We start from the raw sequence: 22,072 nt of genomic DNA on the forward strand, positions 1-22,072 counted from the left end.
TGTGATTAAGAACATTGTCGCATTACACCGCAGACTTTCCATGACCACAGCAGACCAGGGAAGGCTTTGGAGAGTTTCCCTGTTCTTGTCATGGACAGTGCAGTCTTGGTTAGCCTGGGAGCTAGAGGCCCAGGACAAACAGGAGGCTGTTAGTATCCAATACATTCATTATAACTAGACCCTGACACAATCAAACACCAAACTCATTAGGCTGGTTACATAATTCCTACCATCTTCTCAGAGACTGCGAGACAGTCAGAACCTCTTCTAAGAAGTCTGTACACAGCAATAGTAAAGTGTTTCTAATAAGTCAAATCCAGAGAAAACAAAGAGCCTTTGACTTCAGTCGTTCTACTTTTTCTTTTCTGCTTTACTGCAAGGGAATATTATGGTTTCACTCTATCTGCCTCAGCCATCAGGTGTTAATAAGCTGATATTAACCAAATAAATACTCATTTATAACAAACTCTGCAACAGTCAACCGGCTGCTTTTATTATCACTGGAGAAATGGATTTGGGGTCCACAGGACTGAACAGGAGAGCTCGACAAAGCTAGAGGCTGTGCAGTAGCACAAACCACACTCACTGCTAACATCCTCTGAGCTTGCACGTGCATGCATGGAAGAGGTGGCTAGCTGCCCTCTGGAGCCTGCAGCCTACGGAATGAAAGAAATAACCCCACTCGGATAAATCAGCATATACCATTTTAATGCAGTTGTTCAGAAAAACATACTATATACCCAAAACACTCTACAAGTAAGTTGGAAGTGTCTTTTACTGCCCATGGTGTTGGGGCCAAAGAGCAGAGGGGGTTTTTCAGACAGTGGCTACTGAGCTGGAAGTATCATCATGGAAATCCAGGAAATAGGCTGAGTGTCAGGAGATTTTCAGTCTCCATGTAGGCAAGCACTGAAACACCAAAATATTTGTGGTTGCTTGTGCCTAATGAAAAGCAGCATGCTTTAAGAAAAAGCTGTGGAGCCGCCTGGGAAAAAAAATAAAATAATCAAAATCAAATGAGGTCATTTATGTGCAAATTACTTTAATAAGTAAAATAAGGCAGGAGCGTGCCCAGATCTGTTTTCATTGGATGAAGAAAACATCCTTTTGCTAGAGGAAAAAGAAAGTTGCACTTATTTAGAGAAATGCATTTTTGAAAAGTATAGTAATTTCTGGCTTGTCCCTAAACCTCAGTTTGAAGGAGGCAATAAAGGGGCAGTAACGAATATTCCTGTTGTTATGTTTTACCTATGACCCACCAGTGGTCACCAACAGAAAAAGATACTGGGCAAAAGGGACCTTCAAGTAAATGATTTGATGTTCGTGGTTTTGTTCACAGGCTGCCACAGGGATTTCAGACTGGAGGCACCCAGGTTTCCAGGTTTAGCTGTAAACTTCAGACTGAAATCAACATAGAAACTATGAACTACACTGCCCTGTTTCTCACTAGGGTATTATTTCTGGACTGTATCAAGGAGATTTTAGAGAAGCCTGAAAAATTCTTAAAAGGGATTTGCTATTTATGTAGAGGGGGGCATGAAATACGCCTTTTCACTCAGTTTTGGTATTAGTTATTAGTACTTGTATGCTGATGAACCAGTTATTTGCCAATCCCTAACAAAAGAGCCCCTCAGCCCTGCCTTCTATGAAGAGTTATTTCCAAAGTCTTTCAGCACCTTAGGTTTAAATAGACTTCTTTAAACATCTTTCTCATTGCTTCTAAGAATAAAAGAATTAGATCAAATGGGAAGAGTTGAATATTCTGAAATAGCAGGTGAGAATACAGGCACTGCTGAAATGATGAGTCCATAAAGAAATCTGAAAAGCTTTTTTACCCTTGACATTTCTGTGCCATGTTTAATGTTCTGGTTGGAACTGGAAATAGTTTTTTTCTTCCTGTTTAATAAACCACTTTCCACAAGTTACTCTTTACATGCCATATATAGCTTTTATTAATGGTCTCAAATGTCGCAAGGTAAAGGGGCTTAAGAAAAAGCAGTCGTCCGTTTTACAGGATAGGCATTGCACATGAGGCACTGAATTCTCAACATGTATGAGGTTTTATTACACTCATATAAGTGTTTACATGCATTCGTGCATCAGTTAAATAAAAAGCCTTGAAAACAATACTGGTTTCAGCAGTTCTTACATGCCTGGTGAGCAGAAAAAGCAAGCAGAGCATTCTAGAGAGGCCGGCTGGTGTTTGCTTGCTTAGAAAAAGCAGACACAAACCCCAGTTGTGATCTGACTGAAGTTAACATCAAGACCCAAAAGGAGCTGAACAGTGATCAGACTCCCCATTCCCTTCCTTGTATTGAGAATATTTTAAGGTCAGTTTAGCACTAATAAGTGATCTGAGTAGCATTCCTGAAGCAGTTCTTTAAGTGAGGTTTGGTTTCAAATCTGACAACAGTCCCCAGATTAAGAGACTGTCAACTCCCAACCATCAGTCATTATTTTTTCAGTTAAGCAGCTGCTAGCACCTTAAGGAAAAGGGGTGCCCAGCTCTCCCTGACCACCTAATGCTTCTGAGACCTTGTCGTGGCATTTGTGCATTGAAATCTCTGGCACTCAGGTGTGGAACACTTAACAATAATACCAAGTTACTCCCCATTCTTTGCAGTTTGCATGGCAAGAGTTATAGTAAGCACATAGTATGCAGACAAATGTCTGGACAGCCAAAGGAGAATACTGCAACATTACCCCACAAAAATTGTCTTAGGATAGATGCTGCAATAGCATTTCCTAGTTGCCCTTCACTGAGCACAACAGTAGGATGCAAAAGGTTTGAGCAATTTTATGCAGTTGCTGACACTGTTCTGCATGGAGGTTTGTGTTTATTAGGAATTTTAGGAAGATGTGGCCCTGAGATGCTTTACTGCAGATGAGAATGCAGCTGGTTCCATCTCTGCTCAGTCAATACCCTCTGCAGAATGCAAAACAGTTAGACTGAGCTTAAGAACCTGCCACAAGATGCTACCTAGAAACCTTCAAAATCAAGTTTTGAGCCCCGTAAAGAATTCTGAGTAACTTATTTGGATTTCATTTGGCAGCTTGGAGTGTACTTAAAAACGTGAAGATGCACAAGGACTGGGCCTGCTGAGCTGACCATTTGCAGAGCTGGGTCTGTGTACTCTCTGCACTGCGTACCCGGGGTTCCTCTCCAGCAAGCAGAGGGACAGGCTGTCCAAGAGGACTTTATTAGGATTTTGTGCAAATTCATGATACTTCAATAGTGTCTATGGGGAAGAAGGAAAGCAAATTCCTAATTTCCTTATTTGCAGAACAAGCGGAAACAGAGACAAAAAGAGTTGCCAGAGGCCACAGGGTCAACAGCACAGGCCATTTTAGGACCCAGATAAGGATTTCTCTTCTACAGTATCCAAAATATGTGTATTAAATAATTTGGCAAATATTTCCATGTCAGCTATTTATTTGGGCAGGAACTGCATCACTTGTGTGATTGCAAACTTCAGGCAAACAAAGGAGTATGTAATAATCAAATCTTTAAAAGATTAGAACCTTACACTTTAGAAATGAATCATTTCCAAAAAAAAGGCAAATGAGGAAGAGGAGGAAGGTCATGAATAGCTCCCTGATAAAGAAAAATCTTTTCCCACAGACAAGATGCTTGGACATTGTGCAAAGATTATGTACAGAACGATTTGTTTAAATTCTTATCCTCTAAATTTGTCTCCCCCACACCCCCACCCCATCGTGGAGAACATGGAAAATGAACTTGCCTTAAGAAAAACAAGCATAGCAAGTTGGCATTTATCAGTTCCATACACAGCAAATGTCTGATTGTAACAGTATTTTTCATCAGCAATATAAAACCACTATTGCAGCTGCTGTACAGAGCTGAAGGGTGACAGTCAGCATGACAGATTCCAATACGTTTCCAGGAGAACCACAGACTGTGATTACCAGCAAATTCTTACCTGACAAGATCGCAAACTGCCTGTGGAGCTGCTCTATTATATCCACTGCAACCAGCGGCCGTATCTCCTGCTGCATGATTTCATCTGCAAATGAAAACAGGAATCTCCAGTGAGTTAATAAAACCTTAATGACAATTTTCCCATCCTTTAAAAACCCAGTAAAACAAAGATGACACTCAAAGGAAAAGAGCCTGGCTTGATTCAGCTCTTATATGACTATCAATCACGGAGAAGTTAATGATACTTACAGAGCCTCATTTTCAGCCTACTTTATCTATCGTCTTGTGATGACAGAGCCAGCTTTTCATAAACAAGCTCCAGTAGATTTGCCAGAGCTAGTCACAGGTTTGCTCAAGCTGACAGCCTGTTTCTTACTACTTCGTGTTCCATATTAAGCCACTGCATTTGGCCTCCCACATAAAGCAGCTTTTCAATGTTTGAAGCAGAAAAGTCTATTCCAGATAGAGTGCCATGCTCCACACTGAACTCCCTGGTCTCTGCCTGAGGACTTTGTGCAGCCAACCAATCCAGAACAGTTTCCTTTGCTGTTGCTTTTTCCGCTACAAGCAAATACATAGTAAAAGGAGGAAATAAGGGGCTGTGAGGCTTTCTTCTCATGAAAACAAAGCCTGTTCTTCTGAAGTAAACACTGAAAAGTTGAAAAATAATCTGGCAAGCAGCTGGGGAAAAACCACCACAATTTGTGTGTGTGATCACACACATACAATTTGGTGACCAGCAATTATTATTTAGAGCTAATTTTATCTCTTTCTGTAATAAGTACACCCATTTGTTCCCACAAATCTTCACCCTGGTCTTGACCAGCAACATTTACTGGGAAATATCTGCCTGCTCACTGGCACGATCAAGGTTTATGTTACAATACACCTATTGTAACTAGGCCTTTAGGCACTGTACAGCCACAGAATAACCACCAGTCCTGGCCTTGTACAGCTCACCTCTAACTGTCAGAAAACAGGTGATAGGAAGGAAGCTGATAGAAGCTCCAGATAGAAGAGCAAAGGCAGGCAGTTGCCCTATTTAAGCATCAAGATCTTTGTTGATGCCAACATAATGCAGGTACTGAAATACTTCTGTGCACCTGGTTTTAAACAAACTGTCCAGAAAGAGAGGGATGTCAGAGAGGTTAGAAATTAGCTTCTTTCTCCTGCATCCTAGCCTGCTGCCCAAAATAACATCTCTGTCTTGCTTTCAGACATCTACTCTCATCCTTTCCAGAACTAGGAATTCTTAGGTTTTATTGCCCTCTTCTAGACAGACAGTGACACACAATATGGAAAGAAGTTGAACAGATTTTGGCTGATGCACTAAACAAGGCAATAATTCCAAGCAATTGGAAAAAAAAAACAACTCAAGGGTGTTGATTCTGCAAATACTCCCTTTGGACTAAGAAGGAGAAAAGTCAAAATAGAATGAGTGATATTTTTGATGTGGAACCTTTATTTCCATCCTGTTTATGCAACCCACTATAAGCTTTCCTGATTCTTAACATTGCAGCTGACTAAGAGCAAATAATGAATCACAGCTAGAAAGCTTGGTTTCAGTGATGTTCATAGAACTCACTGTAATTTCAATCTACTGCTATGGTCATGTATTTACATTGTTGCACAGAGTTAGCAGAGCTAAGGCTTAGCTTTGGACATAGACTAGTTTATTTTCACCGTGAGCAGAGATATACTACTCCACACAACACGTCAGAAGGTAGATACAGCCTTTGTAAGAAAACTGCTACATATCTTCTCTCCACCCCAAAGCACCAGAACTTCAACAACAAAAACTGCGTTCCAAACAGCTTCACAATAGCATCTTACACGCAGATTCTTGACTGAACCTCCAGAGATGACCCCGTCAAAACCAAGAGAATTTGCCTTTGCTTGGGATGGCAGGAAACTTTAAAAAACCCTGTTGCTCTTGGCTGATTGACATAGCTTGTAAAATAAGAGATCCCAGTCATTCTGCCAGGTACAAATACATTTGACACCAGCTCAGTGTTTGCTTTTCTCTCTAGACTTCACAGAGCAGGAATTAAGAGTGGGATCTGACTCATTTCTGCCTTGACATCAAGCAACTTAGTCTTATGCTCTACTTCTTAACATCCACAGTGCAGCGGTTGTCTGGACCACCCCATCACACCCTCTCTTCCCCCAGTCTCGATCACTACAGCAGAACTGCTAAAAGCAATGCACGTCTACATGTAGAAGTGCCCTGTGCCACACAGCATGCCACTGGTGGATGATCTTCCAGCTTATAGCTGACACTGTTGTGAAATCTGCTTGGGGAAAACAGACTCCTCAACATGATCCTCATGACTACGTTTCACAAGGTTTCTATAACAAACACACCAAAGGGATCAAAGCCTGCCCAAGGCCAGAACAGGGCTAGTGTCTTCCACTCAAGAAATATATGCTCTTCTCTGTGTTATATTTGTTCTGCGGGTGCTGAGAGTCATTCTCCAGGACTGGAACAGCCATTAGGACCTTTTCATCAGCAGGTCACTTACTTGCAATTGATTTTAAAGCAGGACAATAGCCTGCACATTTGTAGACAGAGAAACAGAAAGGCTAAAGCAGTAACATTGTTCTGAGTCTGTCTGTAGACACCCTAGACCTGAATAACTCGATGTTATGGCCTGTGGGAATCCACTGAAATGGATACTAAAGCTAAACTCAGTACATCATATTCAGCAAGTAATGTTCAGTTTCTCAAAGCAAAGCCCACTGAACAGCTAGGGACAGAGAACGGGTTTCCATTCTACGCCTTTATAAATATAACTAGCAATCCTATTTGCTGGGCTTTGCTTTTGATGCAGTACATGGTCACTTAGAGACTGAAGGACTGAACAGCCTCCTGACCGCTCCATAGGCATCCTACTGACCCCAGGTGACATTATTCAAGGCAGCTGAGTATCAAGCTGCTGCAGTAATCTCATCCCTCCTCCCACAGCTTTTTCTTGCTCTATATCAAACATCCATAAATCCTCAGACATCAGGATTTCCAGAGTCTGTTTTATCCCCTTCTGACAACATTTCTGTGCATAGGAAGAACATATGAACTGGCACAGCATCACCTATCTAATGCATCTCTCACAGACAAAGCAGGGAATTCAGAGGACCCACAAAGTAGTTCATCACTTGAGCCTGCTGTGTTTACCTCTTCCCCCAGCCCACTGAAAATTACTTTTATGCCAATTCATTATCTATATGATGGCAGCAGAGAGATCCCAGACAACAGCCATGTGATACTCCAGGTTTTGAGGAAACTGAAAGAGGCAGGTATACATTCCCACAGTAAACAAAATAACAGTAACCCATCAAGTTTTTCCTTTTTTCCTCTGCAGTTTTTCTCATGCATGTCCAGAATGGGTTCTGGGGAGGAAGGCAAAACAAAATAATTTTGAACACACGGGGTTATTTATTAGAAAGCAGAGAACACCATAAGCCTGATTCCTCTGTTAGCCTCTTGAGAGCAGAATGTTGACACCCCTGTTTGGAGTCATACAAATACTACACCCAAGGACCAGCAACAAAAAGGTCTTGTAATCTATGAAAACAATTCTTAGCAGGTACTGACATGTGTCTCCAGATCATTGGTCAAAGACTTCTAGCATCCTTCAGACCGTCTACTTGAAGTGTTTCTGAATCACTGTAATAGTTACAGATAGGCCATTTTCAAACCACAGGTTGGCAGCAAGATGGAGGCAGAAGAGAGAAAAATGGATTTTTAGAGGTGACTATAATATAATTGAATCAAAAAACAGACAAAAAACCCCTTGACCTGGAAGGGGCGGGTGGGGGGTGGAATTTAAAAAAATCAAAATAATAATTAAAACAGAGCTTGGACTCTTTGAACTGAGAAACCGTGGAGCATCCACTGAAGAAAATACTGTTGATTTCAACATCCAGAAGCAGCAAAGATATTGTGACAACCCTGCAGTCCCACAGGTAGACAGTTACACTCAGGTTTGGGTGACCAGGACTGAGCTTATGCCAAACAGCTGCAAAATGGAGCAAAGGTTTCTACAATGGATGAGACAGGCACAAGGAAGCTCGACAGAAATGGAAAATGAACTAGAAAATGTGCAACCATCTCGAGCCTCTCAGAAACTTGTTCATCCCTCCGGGGTAACAACCCTGCCAGTACAATAGCTTGCTTTTGATGTTTGTCTCTATGAAGGCATCATTATCATCAACCAGTCTTGAGCAAAACAGAATTACCCCCCCTTCATATAGCTGCTTTATTAGTTTGCTCTAAAAATAGCTTTGTTTCTGGTTTTAAATATCCTTTTTCTACCAAAAGAATTTTGTGGTGTAAGAAGAAGATGAAGTAATAGAAACAAGAATTTAGTTCTCATCAAATCTCCTGCCTGGGCAAGACGAGCCACATGGGATTTGCTGTAAAACCCACACTCAGCAGGAGACATCACAATGATGAGAAAGGGGGTACAAAACACATTTGGTGACTATGAATCACTCTTTCAAGTGAGTATAGCTCACACACTGACGTTCCAGAAAAATAAACTGTAGCAGAAGAAACTATCAGGAGACTGAAAAAAATCTGAGGAAACAAGGGAAGGTGCCTCATAAACCCAAACTGCAAATCAGATCATATGGCTACAAAATGTCAGTAGCTGTAGCCAACAGCACACAATGTCACATTTGCCCTCTTTCATCTTCCTCTAGAACAGTGCTTAAAGGTAGTTACTCTCCAATATTGATGAATTTGTAACACCATCACAACACAGAGCTTGCAGTAGAAGTCCCAGACCTTGGAAACATGATTACCCGGGGTTGCTAAAGGAAGTTTTTAATCTCTGGCTAAAAGAAAAGCTTGAGGGAAAAAAAAAAAAAAAAATCTTAAAAGCAAACCAAAAGACACAGGTCTGGGTTCATTTTAAAGCCATGACATTTTGCTTAGTATCAGTGAGCATTAATCCCTTCACATCTTCCCCTAACTTCATCCCAGGAGGCTCTGTAGAGTTCTTGGTCCGTGTACTGCAGGAGTGGTGTGCACCCTCTTGGGCAGGAGCAACATGCCATGTTCCTGGGGGTCAGATACCACCGCTGAGAAACCCCTGCTTTGGGCTGGCATGAGCAGATACTGAGCTAACAGCTACAGGTTCATAGAGTACTTCAGAAAAACTTGCTGATAATAGGCATGTTTAAATTTACTACACAGGAACCCAAAAGTCAATGGGAAGGTTTTAGGAAGCTGACAAGCCGCAGGAGTTTGACAACTGTCTTGCTTCATTGCACCTTGCCAATATCTGCAGGAGAGATTGGACACTCCAGGCCACTTCGAAGCAGTCCTATCCTCTGATAAAAAGTCTGTACAGCCATGCAACTAAAGATCATCTCAAAACAAACACCAGCCAAGTGGCTGGGACATGGTTATCTTGGCATCCTTGACTCAGGCTTTTCCTAGCTTCTGTGTGATTAAAAAAAAAAAAAAAAAAAAAAAAAAGGTTAATTGAAGAGGCAGTTACACATAGCTTCTCAAATTTAAAAAAGAAAAAAGCTTAACTGATCAAACAGTACTATATGAAACAATACCAATGCCCGACATTCCTCACCAAAGTTGAATCTCTACAGGTACCATGCAGCTCTTCATTACTTGAGCTAATTGAATTTGCCAGGACAATTAAAATGTGAATAGGATGTGATACTAGAGGAAAAAAAAAAAAAGTGAAACAAGTCAGTTCACATACTCTTGGTTCTCCTCTTAAACTGCTACAAATCCAATTCCTGGCAGAGACCACTTTCACTGCAGAATAATTAGGCCTCACAGTTTTGCTTCCCAAGGTTTTCTACCAAGAGGGAGAAAAAGAAAAGCAATTACTATAGCCATCTGTCTGACACAGCTTCTCCTCCCTCCCAGATCTCAGGGAGGCTAGCTGTGATTGTGCTCTCTAATCTCTAAGAGCAAAGCCATTCAGTTATGCTTCATAATTCCTCACTCAGAAATGAAACATGCTTGGGCTTCCCCACACACACTTGCCTATTTTATTTCTCACCACAGCTGTACGTATTCCTGCAGCAGGTCTGGAGCACAGCCCACAGACTGCCACCTTCGGAGCTATGCCAACAGCAGCTGGTTAAAAGCAACAATGAATATAACCTTGTACCTTCCTCTCTTCTCTGAGCAGAGAGAAACTAGTTTACATGTTAATGGCAACCAATGGTTTCCAACAGTGTTGGAAAGATGACCCGCTGGAGTGAAAATTGGACTGCACCAAACAGATTGACACACAGCAGTGCCTGTTGCTCCATGAAAGACAACCAAAGGCAACCAGCCGTAACAGGACACTGAGGTTTCTTTGGTTTTTGTGACTGAATGCTACAACTGCCCGGCCTTCTGTCGACTAAAGGAGGGGGTTGCTTCAATCCCCCATCTAAAGTCACTAAATCTTGGAATAATGGGTTATAAATTTCCAGAGCAAAGTTCATCTCTCCTTAATGACAGCCTAATATGTGACTCACAGGGAAGGAAGACAGATGGAAATGAAATAAAATCTTTGTTAAAAATCATAGAGTATGCCCGCCTACTTCCACTCTGTGCAAGCTCAAAGATGATCCTTACAGCATTCAAATCAAAATTGTGGATTTGAGGAAAAGTAAGATTGCTGATGTGATGGAATAGAGCCAGATAGGTTTAAGCATAAGGCCAGAAATTTAATTTTAAGAGAATGAAAGGGAACCTAATGTTATGTGTGTTCTTATTCTTCTTAAAAAGTACCCAAAAGGCAACACACAAACTCAAATACTGCAGAGTACCTACAGTTTAAATGTTCTCTCGAGTCCTGTATCTGCTTGCCACGAACAACAACCTATCTAAGAGTCTAGCAGAGCTAAGTTAGATTTCAAGAACTAAACACACTAAGGAGACAAATTTGCATGTCTTCGGTGATATGGTTTAAGTAGGCTAAAAGATTGGAAAATATTCTGTCCCACCAGAACTCCCAATGCAAACCCTTAAGCAAAATATTTCCCTTCCTGAAGGCCAAAAAGAACTTCAAAGTTACTATATCAGAAAAAGATTCTTTTGGTTTGGGTTTCTTTTTTAAAAAATTCTATTTATTTTTCCTTCTCACCATTTGTGCCCTTTATTTACTTTTTGGAAAGGTTGTTTATTCTTTCAGGCCAGAGAAACAGCAAGATCAGTTACTGATACAAACTGTCTGTGCTACAGATTGTTTGCTTTAAAGAACTAAAAATCCAGCTATAAACAGAAAGGAAATACCATCCTTTCTCTTACTCTTCTGCACATTCCCACCATCTTTTTTTTTTTTTTTTTTTTTTCCCCCCCCTAACCCATGTTAAGTCAACTGACAACTAAGCCAGGAAAAAAAAAGTTACTGTGAATAAAGTGAAGCAATCTTTTTCTTAGTGGATTGCTTCTTAAAGGGTGCAAGTGCTAGTAAGGCATGGGATGGGAAATGGCAAGGCCAGGATTACCTCTCCCAGCAGAGAATCACATTTAGATCAACTTAAGGCAAAAGCCAAAATGCACCACAGATAGGTGACTGGCGTCATCTTTTCTCTCAGATCATTTGCTAACCAAGCACAACCGCAAAAACTACAGGTGTATTTGTTTAAATGCAATTTCTGTTCTCATTAAAACTAAGTTTCATAGCAAAGTTCACTAACTAACTTCCAAAGATAGGAGCAGCCTCTAAAATACTTAAGTAAATCTGGTTCATGTTTGGAGATATCCCTTAAAGTTTTTTAGGTTGTTTTGTTGTTTTGTTTTTTTAGCTGTAATGGCAAACCCAACTTTGTGTACACTAATGTAGTAAAACGCTGGACAAGCACGGTCAGGAGCAAGACCAACTGTCTCGAGGGATGCACTGCTGATATGCTCTGATCCCTTGAGAAGGGGACTGATCTAGGCCATGGTTTGATGAATCTGCCTTGCAAGCTTTCCCAAACAATGTCCATGAAAGAGAAAAAGGTTAGAAATGCACAGCTTTCTCTGAAGAGCTCAAAAACCTGGAACCTTCAGTGTCTGCCTGGGCAGAAGCTGAACTAGTGCCTGATGCGATCTTCTATCGCACAGTTGATCTGAAGTTTTCTCTTTTCATTATGCTAAGTCACAATCAGTATTTCCAAAGCATTCCGTGCAGCCTAGTGAAGGACATACAGCTTTAGCTGAGCTTTGCTATGCGGGCACGGTAAACATTTCTTCTGATTTTAAGTCTTTCAGCAAAGATTGGTCAAATTACTTTGGACGACTGTATTTTTCAGTTCATCTTGTTGACTAAATCTGATTTTCACTTTTACCATAAAATTACAGGAGTGGAGAGGTCACAGATTGAAAAGACCTGTGTAGTGGTTGTGTTTTCCCATGCTCCAGGGGTGGTTACAGACTTAGTTAAACAAGTTGTTTTTACAGGCAGGCATCTACTGTGGATGACTTGGAAGGAGGTGAAAGGAGAGCTGTTTATATCCAAGAACTGAAATCATGTCCTTCCAACTGGAAATCTCCTCACTTTCAGTTTCTTGAGTAGGTATGTTGGGACACTGCAGTAACTGGAAAAATCTTACCACCCTAGAGGTGCAAACCCATTACCATACACCCGGGCTTGAAGTTTACGGAATGAAAGATCCAAGAGAGGCTCAAAGCAGTCTCTGGTGGCAATCTCCGAAGGAGACAGTTGAATGCTGTCCAAGTAAGAAGGTAAGGCCAGGCAGGCGTCAAGGCAGCAGGGATGCTGGACAGAATTATAATTCACAGTTATCTGCAGGTCAGCATTGCCACTACATAAAAGGGAAATTTCTAGCTTGCCCTCAAGACCACACCAACCATTAGCAAACTGCAGGGACTTTTCAAGGACTTGCTTGCAGTGAATTTCAAGTCCCAAAGAGTCCAGCATGCTCCTTCTTTGCATTGAAAGTGCAAGAGAACTATACACTGCATGAGGAAAGGCTGAGAGAATTGGGTTTGTCCAGCCTTGAGAAAAGAAGGCTTAGGGGAGACCTTATCATCATGGTCCCATGTTTAAAGGGTGGTTACAAAGAAGATGGAGATTTCCTTTTCAAAAGGAGTCCCATGGAAAACATGAGGGGTAATGGGCACGTTATTCCTGGGAACATTCTGATTGGACGCAAGAGGAAAATTTTTCACAACAGAGCAATCAGGCACTGGAATAATCCCCCCAGGGAAGCAGATTCCCCAACAGTGGACACTTTGAAGACTCAGCTGGACAGGGTGCTGGGCCACCTTGTCTAAACCATGCTTTTGCCAAGAAAGGTTGGGCCAGATGATCCTTGTGGTCCCTTCCAACCTGGTATTCTATGAACCACAGTTATTTTGGATCCAAACCTGAACTTCCCCCCCAGGTTTTAGATCCAGGCTTTCAGGTGGTTGCTAATTCAGCAGACCCCTCAGGCATGGGCATAAGGCAAAGTTAAGCCCATGTGCAGCTGCACTGAAACTAAAGAAAATGTACATATGCTTGGAGTCCTGTTTTGTTAAACATTTAAATATGTATTAATCTAAAATGGTAGCAGATGACCAGGAAGTTCAGATACAAAATCAAAATCAAAATCAGAGCCTGGGGAACCCCACGACTCAGAAGTAGTGGAGTTGATAGTTCTCAATCAGGCCTATCTATAGTTTAAAAATCAGTTATTCACTTCTGTGTCAAATTGGTGAGCAGGCTGTCACCAGCCCAGGCAGGATAGGTTCCTGCTACTATTTATTATATGCAGTGCTGCTACTGCTAACGTGCACCCTCTAGGGTTTATTTCAGCTTTCTAAATCAGCTTCATAAGATTTTGGTATAGACTTCCTTGGGTGAAGAAACAAATTTTGCCACTTCTTCCATTTAATCATTTCTTTAAAAACGGTCTTTGGATGTTCTTATTTGGCTGGGCTTTTTTTGTTTGTTTTTAAAGAAAATGTTTTAAAATTGATTGTCAAGTCAAAAAATCTTTATCCTACATAACTAAACTGGAAAGAAAGTTAAATCAAGACAGTATTTTGATTGACTGTTGGTATGTTTTACAAAAATACATTGGTGCGTACAAATTTATAGTCACGCTTCAAGGATTTTGCCAACTACTTATTGTCAGAACGCACCATACATTTATGCATCTAAAAATCATTGATTAATAATCACCATAAAAGATAAATTGTACAAACTATTATAAAATTGTTATAGTATATACTCTCACTATTCAGTTTAGGTGATTCTATATCCCATCCTGTTTTGAAGACACATAATATTTCTGCAAAATCATAAGAGATAGATAAGGAATGATTAACAGGTCTTCACTATACATTATAAACTATCCATATCAGCAAAGACCTAAAGAAACACACCATTCCACATCATTTAATCAGCAAAATATATTTTTTTTTAAGATGGACTTGCTTGATTTCACAGAGCACACACTGGAATATTATAGGGGATGTTATATCCTGCTCTGAAGAGCTCCCCTAATAAAAGGCATTAAAGGCCAAGGTCTAATCTCAGCATCAGCCTCAAGAAATTAATCCAGATTTACAGCAGCATGGCACAGCCCCTTGCCTAGCCCCTCACTAGTAAATATTTCTTGATGGTTTCCAGTTTTATCGGAGAAAAGTTAATTCATTTTCTTCCTAAAACCTGTTACAACAATTGTTAGAACACAAATTCCTGCTCAAAGAACAGAACACAACAAAAGGTTTCATATTTGCACACTGTCACATTAAAATCCATCACGAATAACAAAAAGCACACGTGGCAAACTGCGAAGCTAAAATACATTCACTGCAACACTTGGACACTAAGCTAATCAGAGATACAGCAGACTATGGCAGGCTTCATTTCTTCCCAGAACTTGACAGCAGACAGTTTCACAGCTGAAACAGTATCTTAGAAAAATTCCAGCCACCGGCTCTGCTCTGCACTACTGTATCCAGAAAAATAATTTCAGAGTCTATTTACATAATTTTTGAGTGACCGCTTGGCTCAGGAGCTGAAGGACTATTTTCTTGCTCACTCCTGAACAGAGGCCAGTCAGCTCAAAAATATTTCCCTGCTTACTGCCATTGGAGACGACCAGCGAGCCATAGCAGCCATCCCTGCTTGGTAACGGACAACTACTGCTCACAGCCGACCTCTCTGCCCGAGGGGACCCAGACACACCGCCAGCAGCATTCTCCACGCTGTCACCGCCATCTCAGTCCAGATGCCCATTAGAAAAAGCAACAGAAACACACTACAAAGAGTGATGCCTCTGCTTTAGACCCCCACACACACTCACAAGGATGTGCCCTCCCTTGTGTCGCAGGCTGGCTTCTCTGCAGTCCCCCTGTGGTAATGAGTTCACACGAGGCAGAAGGGAGGGATGGAAGCGGTCCTGGATCTAACCAACCATGCACCAAAGAGCTGACACTCTCCTGGAGGAGCCTGCACAAATTGCTTAGTAACTGCTTCAACCAAACCACAGCAGAGACCTCTGACACACACCACACCCAGGCTTTAACCCTCCCCAAGGTACAGCTGGCTGCTTCCCTCCCGGGCAGCTCTCCACGCACACCCTTAGACATTTAGGAAGCATTCACAGCTTAGCACAAATAAATGTATGTCCCAACAAGAGATAAAAGAGATTCACTTGCTCAGACTAAAGCATGGAAAGGGCTCTCATTAAAATAACTTTAAATAGTAGAGTGTTCGGGGCCAAGGGAAACCAACTTTGCTGCTGCGAATAGCTGTCCTGGAGTACTATCCCAAAGGCACACCCACATGCCAAAGCATAGTGCTGTTATTTAAAGGCAAAGGACAAGACTGCAGGAGACCTCTGAAGTTGGTTGGAAACATGATGACAGTTCTTCAACCGGGGAGTAACCAGTTGTACATGCCTAGGACAACAAATACTTCAGGACCCGAGTTTGCACTGTGCGTGACAGATGTACATACATGCTTTCACGTTGGTGTGCCAATAGTAACATGGCATCTGTCACTGTCTGAAGCAATACTGGGTCATCACTTCAGCATTAGGTTTATTGGTAAAATTGTCTGCTACTACCACAAACCCCAGCATCTCAGCAACTTTAGATAGAAGTCACTCTTTAGCTAGGGTACTAGTAATGTCTTGTTTCTTCTGCGTGTCCTGCCATCAGTCAGGCTCAAAAAAGACAAGTGTCATTCATTTTATAGATAGGGAAATTGAGGCATGGGGAGAGGAATCCAGGTCACAAGCAAACTCCAGTTTCAGTTTCCCTGCTCTATAAAATGAGGAGCAGACTGAAGTTGTCTATACAGACTGGCTGCTGGAGTGGACCTGTCTTAAGGATAACACATCCAGTGTTACCATCCTTCCCCCATCAGCCAACCAACACATCACAATGCTTATAGTATAGCATGAGAAAACTAACAAGATTTTATATGTAGTTACAGATAAATGCCAAATCAACGCAGAGCATCACTTTGATACTTACTGAGCTTAAGACACCTGTAGTGTTACAAACAGACACTACTAGGTGGACAGAGGTAGACTGGCAAGATGCGTAGTATGTTTTTACATTGCACTTTCTTTCCCCTGCCTCTCCTAAACTGCATGCTAAACGCATGAATTTACTGCAGCGAGTGTGTAATGCTGCCTATACAGATACAAATATCCACACATAATCAATTTACAATCAGAATCTGTATCCCATTCCAGACATGTTTTACTCTCAGGAGGGGAGGCTGTGGGTGGAAGATTAGGCTCCAGCTCTGCTTGCGCACAGACACGAGCCCAGTTACACACTGAGACCCCGCTCATCTCTGGTGGGAGCCTCCCAACAGGCAGCAGTGCCAGTGCAGAGTTCCCAGGGCAAGGTCTGGTGTAGTGCAGTGCCCTCTCCCGGGCAGCGCTCCTCCCCCCCCCCCCCCCCCGAGACTCGTCCTCTCTAAAAGCAGAGGTGGGAGAAGCTCCAAAGCATTATGGACAAGTGTCACATCGATGGAAGTGGCAGATAAATGTGCCAGATGATTGCACTTTAAAAATCATTTTAACTCTGTGTGTAGAGATGCTGCAGAAGTAGCTGATCCAGCTGTGGAGTTAGAAGACTAAACGCTACTCTGTAAGTGAATGTAAATGACTAACATGCTGGATTCCTGAGATAAGGAGAATGAACTCCCCATAGAAAAGGCACAAGAAATTCCTCTTAGTCCACTGCATGCTCAAAGGAAAGCTCATCAGGCAGCACTTTCAGTTTCATGAAGTAGATTTACAAGTGTCCAACATTTTTTCATTTGCATAACTGTATCCTGGGCTGCATCAGGAGAAGTGTGGCCAGCAGGTCAAGGGAGGTGACTGTCCCCCCTCTGCTCTGCTCTCACCGGCAGTACTGCAGTACCTGGGACCCAGCATAAGAAGGACATGGACCTGCTTGAGTGGGTCCAGAAGAGGCCACAAAGATGCTCAGGGGCCTGGAGCACCCCCCTGTGAGGACAGGCTGAGAGTTAGGGGTGTTCAGCCTGGAGAAGAGAAGGCTCCACAGAGACCTTCTAGCAGCCTTCCAGTACTTAAAGGGGCTACAGGAAAGCTGGGGAGGGACTCTTGATCAGGGGGTGTAGGGATAGGATGAGGGGTAATGGTTTTAAAAAAAAAAAAGGGGGTAGATTTAGATTAGACATAAGGAAGAAATTCCTTACTGTGAGGGGGGTGAGGCCCTGGCACAGGTTGCCCAGAGCAGCTGTGGCTGACCCCTCCCTGGAAGGGTTCAAGGCCAGGTTGGACGGGGCTTTGGGCAACCTGGGCTCGTGGAAGGTGTCCCTGCCATGGCAGGGGGTTGGACTGGGTGATCTTTAAGGTCCCTTCCAACCCAACCCATTCTATGATACGATATGATAATTAGTAAAGGTAATTTCCATGTGTATCTGTAAAATGTCTTTGCCAAGCTTAAAAGGTTTAGTTGTGCCTCTCAGCAGAACAATATTTTGTACTACCCAAATATTTTCCCACTAGCATACAGCATCTGGAATACAGTAATACTGATGTTTCAGGTTTTGTTACTGGTAAGCATTGCAGTACACATGGAAGTTTAAGAAAACAAAAGTCATTCAAGGACCTGATTCTCAGTTCCTGCCCCAGTTTCATTGAAGTAACTTGTACCATCTGAGCATCTGACCCCCCATGTCCATGTGTTCACACCTGTGGGCATGAGTCTCCAAAATCATGACAAGGAACAGCTCATACCCCAAGTGCCTCTAACTCAGAGATCATTTTCCCAGATTCTTTTACTGCAGGACCACAGGGGACCACTAGGTTCATTGTGTTTGACTTGTTGAACACACAAGAAGTTCACAGAAATTGGATTAAACCAGTATTTCAGAAAGCTGTTTAATCTTATGTTAAAGACTCCAGGCAACTGCAAATCCACTGCTTCCCCTAGAGCTGGCCTAACACAGAGAAATTGGCTTGTGTTTCAAAGCTCTCCCTTTAATTTCCAGCCCAGTGATTCTTATTGTGGCTTTATACTTGCCCCCCATTTCGTCCTTTCTCTGGCAGATCTCCCTTCTTGAGTCTAGTTACTCAGAAGTCTGTAGAGTCACAGGAAAATGGAACAGAGTATCCCATTCCTCTACTTCTTCCCATCTCACCTCAGCTTTTCCCAATACTAGCAGAGGATGACCTTACTAATTAACAGTATCCCAATTTCATAAGCAGATCTTCAGTCATGTGTAGACCCTTGCTTCTTAGAGGCCCCCACAGGAGCACGCTGTATCAAGGTGGTGACTCAGGAGTTTAGACAAATAGCCTGACCTCAGCAATCTCCAACTTAATGACTCACAGGAACAGGTTCTGAATATGAATGTAGTGCTGCCTCTGTGCAGAACAAAGTTGCTGAGACATCCTGGCTTAGAAAAAGGTGAAAAAGGAAACGTTTGGTCAATAATTCTTCTTGTCTGTTGCAAAAGCCTGGAGGACTTTTTTTTTTTTTCCCCCTTGAGAAATGAACTAACAGGATTAGAAATACGTTCAACAAGACACCCGGCATAGTCTCAATACATGTATACAGAAGCTGGACTGCTACAATCAAGCTTTATTTATCATTCTTTGATACTTGAGCACCGGTATTTCTACTGGATAACATCCAGGTGGTGAAGAAGGAGAGTCCATGAAACTTCACTGGACAGGCTAATCCACAGCAAGATTCAGATAATAAGGAATCATCAGAGTTTGTACACAAAATCAACATATTAGCAGAGTAGAATTGGGTCTTTAAGTGGGGCTGGAAGCAGCAGAAGTGGCTCAAATTGGAGAGTAAGCTCTGTGGTGATAACCAGGGTGAGAGATCTGCACAGATGCTCTCCAACCTCCCAGTACACTGAGCACTATTTTCCTCTGAAATCTTCTCCCTAGACAGTTTACAGTACAATTTAGGCAATATGAAAAAGCAAACTGAGCTATTATCTTATTGTAATAAGTCCCACAAGTTAACAAAACATTACCAGCTACAGCAATCTGTCTATCCATGTTTGATGCTTTTCCATTTCACAAAGATGTTCCTTGTTCTGGTATCGTGGGAGGAAGGGAAAAACATAAATACCCAGAAGGCCTCTGCTATAACTTGCCCGATGAGAATTTGTTCTCTTGATCTTCTCAGCACTACTTATCACTAAAAACAGAAATCAAGCTATGCCTTCACTATTTACATCACCATTCTCTGGACATTTCTGATTAGGTAAATAGGGTTTAGTATTGCTCAACAGCAGCAGAGCAGGCTGCATATCAGTGGGAACAGGTGAAAAGTGACAGAGATATGCAAGATAAGGATCTTTTCTCAGAATAACCTCTATGAAAAAAAGAATATTTTATTTTAGCTATTTTCTTTGCAGTGAGAACCAGATGAAAAAAGTTATCCCAGGTTCCCTAGGTAGCATTTTACATTAACGAGGAGAATAGATAATGAATGCAAATAAAATAAGAAAAATTCTGAGCAATGAACAAGGAGACACTGTGACTGAGTCTCAAGGGGGTTAGAAATACTTTCCACTTACACTGCAGATTTCAGTCCTCACGTGAAATAGTGACTTTCCCCAGTAATGAGCACCTTTGTGGAAAGATCAGCCATGTGGGAAAGGAAAGCATTTCTCATTTATTTCACTACTGAAGATGGAAAAGCTACAAATAGTCCAAGAAATTTCAGCCTTAACTCATTCAGATGGGATTTGCTTCTAGAGATAGTACTATAAAAGCAGTTTTCTGCTTTTATCTGCTTTTAAATCCTTAACTGCTCTAAAAACATTTCCAATACTTCAGTTTCTTTTTCTCCCTGAACAGATAGAACTTTAGAACTGAAGAACTGCTTTTCATTTCCAGCAGCAAGAGAGATGCAGCAGTAGGACCAAAACCAAGCATCCATGAATGCTGGACAGACAGAACTGCGGCATTCCTCTGTCCTACAGAAGGACAAATTCAGAAATACTGTGTTAGCACAGAGAGCAGTCCCCATCTTACAGGCAAGGAGGATCTTGCCTGGTTTTGCAGCAACAGCAAAATCCTGAATAGCCTCAGTAATGAACTGCATACTTCTTAGTGTCTGCAGATTCATTACCCTGTCTTATGCAGCCACCAGCCTTCAGCACAGATGAAAAACACACATCTATTCACTTAGAAATATATAATCTGCATGCAGCCTCAAGCTCCACAGCAAGCAGAAACATAGTCTAACCAACCAGTTATGTCCCTGTAGATGTGTGATCCCACTGGAGGACTCAAGCATCACAAGGCAGGCTGATTAAGATCATGTGGGGACTGAGAGGGCCATTTTGACAGGAGGTGTTCTCAAGCATAAAAGATGTTAACCAGCAGCTGAGTGACATGAATAGTCATGTCAGTGATGAAAAGGCACGTGAGCCACTATCCAAGAATGATGTATTTCATGATGAGAGACTATGCTTTGCTTTCAGCTTTAGTATCTCTTTGGTGAGGAACTGAGAGCACTACAAGGAGGTCAGCTCTGGACTGGAGTCCCTGCCACATTTCCCGCCTGGCTTTCTGGGGGCTCCTTCCCCTTGGTTGTCATTTATAGCACCTTGAAGCTGCAGCTCCCAGAGAGTCTCAAAGTCACATACTAGTACTCAAAATAGCACGATTTGTACATCAGACCCCAGAGGGGACTTCAGCACCCATAGGGCAGCTTATAGAAGGTCCCTTCTCTGCCTGCTGCAGGGAGCCAAGGCTGTGGAGCTCTGGGCAGTCATCATGGCCATAGGGAAACACCCCTTCAACCGCCTCCTCACAGTGGCACTTCCTTTTTGTAAGCATTCACTGTTTTCATCCCTTTACATGAACAGAAGACTACAACCAGACTTTTAACCACTCGTCAAAACAAATCACATCGATTCAAAGGAAGCCTTGAACTTGCATGATCCAGGAATTGGCTTAGCTTGGCAGAGCACTGATGGCTCTGGGGTACTGCTGTCAAAGGCAGGTTATGTGCAGCCACTGCGGGCCCGACCGCAACCAAGTGGCCTCTACTTCTCCTATAGTGCCTGTGTGCCTTCCACCACTTCTCATTATGATATTTAGTACAAGACAGAAAATTGTCACAGATGATTCACAGGACTCCACCGATGTGGTCTGTATGTGAAAAATGCTTCATACTTTGGAGGGCCTGAAGGACTGATTAAGCACTAGGCAATTAGTCCTCAACAACACTTCAGCTGGATCTTTATATTGCAGAAGGGTAACCCTAAGTGAGAGCCAAGTCAGAACACGCCACAGAGATCCATGATGCTGCACTGGCACTATGTTCATACAGAGCCAGCCCGAGAAAAAGGCACACATCCACCCCTAGAGTTTGTCAACCAGTCTTTGTTAGTAGCAAAGGGCAAACAAGACAGGGCAGGCAGAGCCCAGGTTCTCTGGTACAGATCATCTTTCTTCCTCTGTGCGCCTATCGCAAAGGGAAACTGGCCTAATCTTCAGAGGATAGTCATAGCTACATCATCAGGATCCACTATTTAGGGAGGCAGGTAATTCCTACTGCTTCTACTTCACCGATAGGAAAACTAAGGCCAAAACAAGACAAGAGATGAGTCCCGGGTCAGCCAATTCAGAGCAGGAGAGAAGAACCCAGGCAGTGCTGTCATGAATTCTTGTGCCACCTTGTCAGCTCCTTAGCCCCCTTCT

General features: G+C 42.3%; 1 protein-coding gene across 15 annotated transcripts in view; it reads right to left on the reverse strand.

Moving 5' to 3' along the window:
• The window catches only part of MCF2L2 (MCF.2 cell line derived transforming sequence-like 2), a 181,072-nt gene that overhangs the window by 134,432 nt on the left and 24,568 nt on the right, over window positions 1–22,072 (reverse strand). For all 15 annotated transcript variants that reach the window (XM_026854534.1, XM_026854533.1, XM_026854530.1 and 12 more), the window contains exon 2: window positions 3,942–4,025. In XM_026854534.1, coding sequence (XP_026710335.1) covers window positions 3,942–4,025 — 84 coding nt within the window. The remainder of the gene's footprint in view (window positions 1–3,941; window positions 4,026–22,072) is intronic.

This window comes from Athene cunicularia, assembly GCF_003259725.1.
Source record: "Athene cunicularia isolate RWA chromosome 9 unlocalized genomic scaffold, athCun1 chr9_part1, whole genome shotgun sequence".
In the NCBI taxonomy this organism is placed as follows: domain Eukaryota; kingdom Metazoa; phylum Chordata; class Aves; order Strigiformes; family Strigidae; genus Athene; species Athene cunicularia.